The sequence below is a fragment of the Ipomoea triloba genome, chromosome 5, assembly GCF_003576645.1.
Source record: "Ipomoea triloba cultivar NCNSP0323 chromosome 5, ASM357664v1".
Lineage (NCBI taxonomy): Eukaryota > Viridiplantae > Streptophyta > Magnoliopsida > Solanales > Convolvulaceae > Ipomoea > Ipomoea triloba.
This window is the reverse complement of record NC_044920.1, coordinates 22,184,171-22,193,955: the sequence shown is the minus strand read 5'-3', so window position 1 is coordinate 22,193,955 and position 9,785 is coordinate 22,184,171. Positions and strand designations below refer to the sequence as shown.

Sequence of the window (9,785 nt, the reverse complement as noted above, 5' to 3'; positions counted from 1 at the left end):
TGCTCCATGTAATTTACTGATATATATCTCTATATATCTATATATTCGGATATACTCTTCTGTGACTTGGGCTTTTTCAATATTCGGCCCAATCTTAAAAGATACCCAAATTTTACTGTAGACCGCGGTCCACAATGCATGGTAGTTCATGAATCAAAAAGACATCGTTTTGATTAATGAAAAGAAACTGTAGAAACGGCATCCGTTCTGCAAAAAGTAACTCTATATATATAATATATTCAATTTCATTTTATATACGCAGTTTCCTTTCAACACAACTACAGTTTCTTTTCAATATAACTACAGTTTCATTTGACATTATACACTCAAATATGTGAAACTGTTATTCAGTTTCATTTTATATACACTGCATCAAAGGGTCAAGTTTGTTGCTTATAAATAGGCTCATATGTTTTCATTCACTAATGTACTTAAGCACTGAAGCACTAAATGTACTATTAAAAAAACTTCATTAACATAAATTCGAGAGTAACACATTACAAATGATAGGAGGAGGGTCTAAAACCCACTCTGGGGAATCAGTCAAAGAAACAGATTGCCTAGCAACAACATGGGCTGCCTGGTTCGCTGATCTTTTGGCAAACGAAACGAACACATTACAGAAATCATGCAAGAGGTGTTTGATATCCTCGACAATTAAATGAAAGGAAGACACACCACTACTAGACTTAATACTTTGGACAACCTGAAGCAAGTACGATTCGACATGAATATGATCCAAATTGTGAGATTTAATCCAACTTAGTGCTTCTTGGATTGCAAGAGCTTCGACTTCCCTTGGAGTGAAGATCCCCTTCCACTGGACTCCCCTCGCAGCAACAAATTTTCCATCATCATCTCTCATAACACTGCCAAGTCCCATCCAACATCAACATTAATTTTAAGCATACCTGGTCGAGGTCTTGTCCACTTTTGATTAGGAACAGAAGGCACCTGATTGAAGCGAGGCCTTAGTGATAGAGCGTCCTTCCAAGTATATAGAAAACTTCTAGCTTTATTGATGAGTTGTTGGTGATGGAGGATTGAAGAACTATTCCACACTTTCTCGTTTCTTTGTTTCCAAAATTCCCAGCAAACAATCATGAATAGGCAATGGTTTTCCTTGTCCATTTTTACACTATTATAGTTCACCTATCCCGGAAATGTAAAACCATCTAGCTCACTTGTTTGCAGGCCTGACTGTCTCCTAAAGTTTCTAGTGTATGTGCAGTCCACAAGGAGGTGAGAGATTGATTCCTCATGATTTTCGCAGATCAGGCATAGAGCGTCACAGTTCACTTTTCTCTTATGGAGGAGGTTCTTTGTTAGGAGGCTACCAGTATAAGCTTGCCAGAAGAAGACCTTAGCCATAGGTGGAATTTGTATCTTCCATACTGTTGTCCAAGTGAGCATATCAACATTCTGAACATCACATCTGATTGCCCTGTAGCAGCTCTTCACCGTGAAGCATCCATCATCATCTGTTGTCCAAATAACTTTGCCCAAGGTCTGGTGGTTTGCAAAAGGAATGCTCATAATCAAATTAGCATCTCTGGGAGTAAATATAATTCTGATGGTATCCTCATCCCACTTTGTCTCCCCTGTCAACATAAGATCCGCAACCCTTGCATTCTCCATAAGGGGATAAGGAAAAGAACACACTTTGGGATTGACCCTATCCGGGAGCCACTGCCCACTCTCCATCTAGAACGCTTCCTAATTATCTCTTGAGTTTGAATCAGACTGCTCCAAATGAACGATGGGTTAGCACCTACCTTGGCTTCTAAAAAGGATGAGTTTCGGTAGTACCTAGCTTTGAATATTCTTGTAGCTAAAGAGGTCTTATTGTTGATCAGCCTCCAGGATTGCTTGGTTAACATAGCCAGAGGTCTTATTGTTTATCAGCCTCCAGGATTGCTTGGTTAACATAGCCAGGTTGAACTCTCTCAAGCTTCTAAAACCTAACCCACCCCAATTTTTAGGATAACACAGTTTGTCCCAAGATTTCCAATGAATGCCTTTATTCTCCCTCCTACCCCCTCTCCTCCAATAGGAATTCATGATATTTTCAATCTCTCTACACAGCCCAACCGATAAAAGGAACACCCCCATGGCATATAATGGAATAGCCTGAACAACACTCTTAATCAATACAGGCCAGCCTGCCCTAGACAAAAATCTATGGTTCCAACTCTCAATGTGGGCAATGATTTTGTCCTTAATAAACCCCAAAACTTCCCTCCTATTTCTACACACCATCATAGGGAGCACTAGATAATTCCCATTTCCCTCCACCATCCTAACCCCCATGATACTCCCCACAGATATCCTAGTAACTTCATCAACATTAGTACTGAAACACACTTCGGATTTCTCAAAGGTTACGTACTGACCAGATGTCATACCATAGAGAGAGGGAAGCTCTTTAACTTTGTTTGCCTCAGTCTGATTTTCCTTAAAGAGCACATAACTATTGTCTGCAAACAGTAAATGAGTAACAGGGGGAGCACATCTAGCCACCAAGATGTTATGCAGCCTTCCTTCAACTTCTACAATAGCATCGCGTTAAGGCCTTCTACGATTAAAAGAAAAAGGTAAGGGGAAAGAGGGTCCAATTGCCTAAGGCCTCTCTCAGGAATTATAGGACTGATTTCCTCCCCCTTGATTAAGATCAAAGAAGCTGGTAATAGTGACACAAGTCATCACCATATTCACCTAGTGACTGTCAAAGCCTAATTTCTTCATAATAGCACACACAAAAAAAGACCATTACACCCTATCGTATGCCTTGCTCATGTCAAGCTTTAGAGCAGCAAAACCCTCCTTACCATGTGATTTGCTCTTCAGAAAGTGTTGCATTTCAAATGCCACCATGATGTTGTTAGTTATCAACCTTCCCGGAACAAAGGCGCTCTGGTTGGCAGAAATAATCCCATCAAAAATTGGCTTTAACCGATTAGCCATAGCCTTGGTTAGAAATTTTTTTAGGCCACTATGTATAGGACTATTGGTCTGAGATCATCATGGATTCAGGTTTTGGCTTTTTTGGAATCAAAACAATGTGTGTAGTGTTTAGTCCCCTCGGCAGATCACCGCTCCTCAAAAAATTATTACATAGTTGCACCAAACTATTCTCAAGAATATCCAAGTAAGTTTGGAAAAAAACAAGGGTTTAAGTCATCATATCCCGGACTCTTGTCTGGATGCATTCGAAATGCCGCTTCTTTCACTTCATGTTTTGTAAACTCCCTAAGAAAGTTTCTGTTCTGAAGGGCTGAGATTTTTGAGTTGATGCATCGAAGGACAGGTTCCTTATCCCTTGTTGTGGATTTGAATAGATTGGAGAAATAATCCTTAATAAGATTATTTAGATCAACTCCACGCTCAACCCAGTTCCTAGAGTTGTCACGGAGCCTTCGGATTTCATTATACCACCTTTTTTTCTGACTGAGTTGTGAAAAAACTTAGTGTTTTTATTCCCACCTTGATACTAGAAAACCTTTGTCCATTGTTTCTAGAAGGTGCTATGCTTTTCAATAAGTTTGATACAACTCCTTTGAGCCAAGAGAAATTCCTGCATTCCTTGATTCTCAACCATGTCTCTTAATCACTCCATCCTTCTCTTCCATTACTCGATTTTGGGTTGGAGGTTTTTGTTCAGATTCTTTCCCCACTTCCACAATGCGCTACTGCAAATATTAAATCTGGTCTCCTTCCGCTATGGATTGGTCGCCTTCCATGGTGGAAGGCCACTAGTTGGTCGCCTTTTGTCGGCTTATGGTGACTAGCGATGGTTCCGTCGTCGCCAGTCGCCGGATTTTGTCGCAAACAATAAAGGTCGGGAGTTCAAATCCCCTCTCGTATGGAAACACTAATATGGCCAGTACAAGGATTAATCTAAGTACGGTACGAATTTATAGGTACTTCCTACAATTAGGGTCTGCTCAGAACACCTCGTGGTTAGAAAAAAAAATCAATTTGATTATATAAAACTTTAGATTTAAGATATGATGACATGGGTATGGGCACCACAACTTTAATTTGGTAGATTCAGTTGTGACCATCAATTCTTTACAATGATGGTAATGTAGTTTGAACTTTGAAGTCATTTTGCAGGTAGATCTTATGTCTTATGCCACCCAAAAAAGAGAGAGAGTGCAGGCTTAAACTAAGAATAAAGCTTTAAAAAAGTTTGAGGTACAATTGAATCCCTTTGTTTTATGCGGCCCCCTCCTTTGTGAAGTGTGTTTGGTTTTTAATTACTTTTGACATTCATAGATAAGTTTTATTACCAACGACTCAACGAGCTATGGCTAAAATTATTTATAATTTAATTTTATATTAATTAATAACATTTATATATTAAAAAATACATTACAAATTATATAAAATTGTTAAACAACTAACAAAAAGTTGAACTCAAAAAAAAAAAGTTGATTTCGCTTGCTAATAATAAGTGTATGTTCGAGCCTCAGTGGAGGCATCTGTTGACTCTGTGCTTCAGTAGGTTGAGAAAGTAGCTATGAACAGATACTACATTGTAACCGAGTCAGTAGAACTCAAAAAAAAATAATAATAAGTGTATGTAAAATAAGATATAGAGAGTATTAATTAGTAAAAATTAATACCACCTCCTGCTATCCACTGGATTCTTATGGAACATAGGCTACAGTGTTTTTTTTTTTTTTTAATGAGAGAAAGTCACAGGCAAAGTGAAAGGTGTATATCAAGTAAATTCAATTTTGTGTAATAATCACAAATTACACAAGAAAAATAAATCAGACTAATGAGATCACGTGTGACGAACTCAATTGAGATGATGTTGGCAATAATCGAACTCTTGACCATCAGGTAAGACCAAATATTATTTGGCTTAAGAGATTTTTCTTTTAGATTTCCCTTTGTTTTGATAAAAATAGTAGATATTTTTTTAAAAAATCACTACACATAACAGTGTAACACTATCCAATGATTGTACTGAATAAATTTTACATTGTGATTTTAACTGACAAAGGATCACAAGGAAGTAAAGCATTTTATGTTGCTTATAGCTTATTACCTCAAACTAAGAAGATCATAATTTATTTTACTTCTTAATTTTGAGTTCATAAACTCATAATTTATTATTCAAAATTTTGAGAATATAGTAAATAAAAAAATGATGATTATTATAAATGAAATAGATGATAATATTTTTATAAATAACTAGTATTTTACGTGTGCGATGCACGCAATTGATTTTTTATAATATATTAATAATATTTGACTCATGCGATATCTTGAGGTACACATATATTTTGATATTCAATAAGTATAACTATATTAGAAAAAAATCACCTGGAGTAATGAAATAAGCATTTGAGTGTTTGTTGGTTGACCATAGAGCGTTGATATTCTCTTGGCAAATAACAACGCATCAACCAGAGCCTTCAAGAACTCTTCCTTGTCCTACCAGATATGTTAGAGGTAGAGACAAAAACATACTTCATTATTAAACAATAAGGAAAAATATGATATATAGCAGAAAAGAATATAAAATATTCAATAGTATAATTGTTCTTTGCTTTTGAGAGTATTTATAGTGCAATTTTAATAGTCAAATTACAGCATTTATATTATATTCAAAAATGAATTACCGATTCTTTGTCACACATTTTCTCACAATCTTCCTTATATTCATGTCCTTTACATTAATTAGTAATTGTTATGAACAATATGGCTGCTTGAATTCTAGATCATCATTATTATTATTATTATTATTATTATTATTATTATTATTATACAATATATTATTATTATTATTATACAATATTACGCAAACCTTAATAGTATAGGAGTGTTTTGGACGGTAAGTTAAAATTGATGATTTTGTTTTTATTAATAGTATAGATTACGTTTCTGCGAAATATATGTAATGTATAATTACAATTAGTAATTTTAATCTATAATTGTATTAAGAATAGAAAAGTATGAAAGAATATATTGTATTAAAAATTGTATTATTATAGTTTAATATACAATTGTAGTACGAATAGGAATTGTATTACCATATGTTACAATATTACACAAATTTTAATTGTATAAGAGTGTTTAAAATCGAGGATTTTATTTTTATTAATAATATAGATTACGTTGCAAGAAATATATGTATTGCATTATTAATATTAGTAATTTTAATCTAGAATTGTATTACGAATAGAAATGTAGGAAAGAATATATATTGTATTAAGAATTGTATTACCATATTTTAATGTACAATTGTAGTACGAATATGAATTGATTACCATATTTTACAATATCACACAAACCTTAATTGTATAGGAATGTTTAAAATTGAGAATTTTATTTTTATTAATAGTATAGATTACGTTGCAATAAATATATGTATTGCATTATTACTATTAGAAATTCTAATCTAGAATTCTATTACAAATAGAAATGTATGGAAGAATATATATTGTATTAAAAATTGTATTATCATTTTTTAATGTACAATTGTAGTACGAATAGAAACTGTATTACCATAGTTTAATATATAATTGTAGTATGAATAGGAATTGTATTACCATATTTTACAATATTACACAAACATTGATTGTATAGGAGTGTTTTGGGTCGGATGAATTTTTTGGACAGGAAGTTAAAATAATAAAATTGAGGATTTTATTTTTATTAATAATATAAATTACGTTGCAAGAAATATATGTATTGTATTATTACAATTAGTAATTATAATCTAGAATTGTATTACGAAGAAATGTAGGGAAAAATATATATTGTATTAAGAATTTTATTATCATACTTAATATACAATTGTAGTACGAATAGGAATTGTACTACCTTATTTTACAATATTACTTAAATCTTAAGAGTATTTTGGGTGAGAAGTTAAAATTGATGATTTTATTTTTATTAATAGTATAGATAAAATACAATTATATATTATATATTTGTACACATTATGGATTTGTTTTTTCAATAATTGAGTGAAGAATAAGGAGGAAATATTCGTCGAGGATCGTAAGCAAATTTCGTCGTAAAAATATGGACCGTTAAAGTCTGGGGTGATGTGAGAAAGCGCAGTTCACGTGAAGGCGGTGACGTGAACCATACACGACGGCTGGCGATAACATACCCTGTCCCGCACTCCCATAGTATCACACAACACAACACATACTCTTCTACTCTTCTTCTTCCTTAACTCCCTGCATTCTCAACCTCTGCTCTCATGGCGTCGTTTTGTGCGAGGATCGAACCGACCTCCATTTCCATCTCGAAGCATTTCAAATCCGCCAGGAATGCCTTTCCTCTGTCTCCACCAATCCGATGCCTCTCCTTCTTCAATTCCCCTTCTAATTTCCCTCTCAGAAAAACTGCGCCTTCTTCTTCGTCTCCCATCTTCGCCGCTTCTTCATCTCCTTCTTCCTCCTCCTCCTCCTCCTCTTCTCCTTCCGCTACCGTCGCCGAATCGCAATCACTCAAGGTATTTGTTGTGTGTGTATGTATGCACTATTGTACTTTGTGCATCTGTTAAATTTTGATTATGTGATTGCAGATTAAATCGGTTCCGACAAAGCCAATCGAAGGACAGAAGACGGGAACCAGTGGGCTCCGTAAGAAGGTGCATGCACTCTTTTTCTAAATGCCTTAATTTTGAATTTGAATTCGGACTTGATCGCAGCATATTTCGTAATTGAATCTGATTCTTATGTGTTTCGTTGTCTTGATTGTCGAGTTCAGGTTAAAGTTTTTATGCAAGATAATTACCTTGCAAATTGGATTCAGGTTTGGGGTTTTGTACTTTATGCGATTATGAATTCAAAGTGATCGTCTCTTTTTGTGCTAATAAGTGGAGTGTGATGATTTGATATGAACAAGGCATTGTTTAATTCGTTGGCGCCTGAGGATTATAAGGACCAGTTGTTGGTTCTCGGAGGTGATGGCCGATATTTTAATCGCGAAGCTGCACAGGTAATGGCTAATATGATACTTAGTTTTTATTTCATGTGTTTAAAGGAGTTTGCATATCATGTATGTTGCTATTTCTATTTTTTTTAATGAAGCTTAGTTTTTACTTTTTATTGCAGTTAATCATTAAAATTGCTGCTGGCAATGGGGTTGGTAAAATTATGATTGGCAAGTAAGTCTCTTGGTGTTTAACTCATAATATATTATGCTTTTTAAAAAAAAAAAAAAATTTATAATTGATGGAGTCAATTTAACTTGTTATTGTTAGGGCTCATGCATTTCTATTCTATGCACCTATCAGAAATTCAAGAGTTTCTCTTTATCAGTTGTATTTTTAATTTTTAATGACAAATGCTTGGTCTTTCCACTTATTTTACAATTGTAGTTTTCCCTTGTTTGACTGTTACATTTTCCGCATTGTCTACAACAGGTGTTTTTGGAGCTGAAAGATATTAAATGACATGTGCAATTGAATATGAGCCTTCTGTTTTAAAATATTTACTTGCCCTTACAGTGAAACTATATATGAATACATTCTATTACCCCTGAGTCCCTGACCCTTTCCCCCTTCATGATCTTCACTCCTGGTCTATTTCCTAGATTTATCATACACCTGTTATCTTTTCGTTTGTCCTGTCAGTAAGTTCTGCAGTCCTAGTGTGCAATAAATTGTTTTGCTTACTACTCTTGGTGCAATATGAATTAGAGAATCTGATCTTTTGTCTTGCAGGGATGGAATAATGTCTACTCCAGCTGTGTCTGCTGTGATACGAAAGAGAAAGGCAACATTCTCTTCTATTTGTTATTTTCTGTTTCTTATGCAATTTATGTTTGATAATTGACAATTGTATTTTGCCTTGTCTCTGCCACAAAATGAATGTACAGGCTAATGGTGGCTTTATAATGAGTGCAAGCCATAATCCTGGTGGTCCAGAATATGATTGGGGCATCAAGGTAGAGTTCTAGTTCTTTAAATTTGATCCCTGGTTGCTATTTCTGATTATTTGTACCTTATGAAAATGTATGAAACTAATTTTTCTGTTAAATAAAATCACAATTTAGCCTCTAAATCTTTAAAGTAAGTGCATTTTTCTGTTAGATATCCTTTATATATTTTTGATATAATTGCTGTCATGCAGAATGGCCAAAAAAATGTGTATGTAACTCTTTGCCAATAGCAGTATCAAATCTTGATATACATAACTAATTTTATCTTGCAGTTCAATTACAGCAGTGGTCAACCAGCACCAGAATCTATTACTGACAAAATATACGGGAACACGCTTTCTGTAGGTGCCAAGTCACATCTGTGTTTATTTTTTATTATTATTATTTTTTTTGCATGCACATTTTCCTGTCTTTATTTAGTGAACCATGTTTTTTGATGGTTATGGATATTTTATAAAATGGTTCTGCTTCCAAACTGTTTATTTTATAAGGGTTTTACAGATTTCTGAAATTAAGATGGCTGACATTCCTGATGTTGATCTCTCTCAACTTGGAGTTACTAGATATGGGAATTTTAGTGTTGAAGTGGTTGACCCAGTAGGTGACTATTTGGAGCTAATGCAGGTTAGTGCTTAGGAAAATACAATTTTGAAATTTAAAGTTAGAACTCTCTATTTGACTTTGAATTATTTGCAGGAAGTGTTTGATTTTTCACTTATCAGAGATCTTCTTTCCAGACCAAATTTCAGGTATCCTTCATATGTATATTTTAAAGTCCCGTGAACATATGGATGCGGCTATTATTTGTCTATGAGTGTCTGCGGGCTTTGTTTTTTTGCTTGGTTTTTTTTTTTTTTTGGGGGGGGAAA

General features: G+C 34.3%; 1 protein-coding gene across 1 annotated transcript in view; it reads left to right on the top strand.

The window, feature by feature from the left end:
- The first annotated feature begins 7,038 nt into the window (after window positions 1-7,038).
- Window positions 7,039-9,785, top strand: part of LOC116020738 (phosphoglucomutase, chloroplastic) — a 6,138-nt gene continuing 3,391 nt past the window's right edge. Inside the window, exons 1-10 of the mRNA XM_031261241.1 lie at window positions 7,039-7,483; window positions 7,556-7,621; window positions 7,741-7,785; window positions 7,879-7,971; window positions 8,088-8,140; window positions 8,699-8,750; window positions 8,854-8,922; window positions 9,189-9,257; window positions 9,418-9,540; window positions 9,613-9,665. Of these exons, the coding sequence (XP_031117101.1) occupies window positions 7,229-7,483; window positions 7,556-7,621; window positions 7,741-7,785; window positions 7,879-7,971; window positions 8,088-8,140; window positions 8,699-8,750; window positions 8,854-8,922; window positions 9,189-9,257; window positions 9,418-9,540; window positions 9,613-9,665 (878 nt within the window). The 5' untranslated portion in view covers window positions 7,039-7,228. The remainder of the gene's footprint in view (window positions 7,484-7,555; window positions 7,622-7,740; window positions 7,786-7,878; window positions 7,972-8,087; window positions 8,141-8,698; window positions 8,751-8,853; window positions 8,923-9,188; window positions 9,258-9,417; window positions 9,541-9,612; window positions 9,666-9,785) is intronic.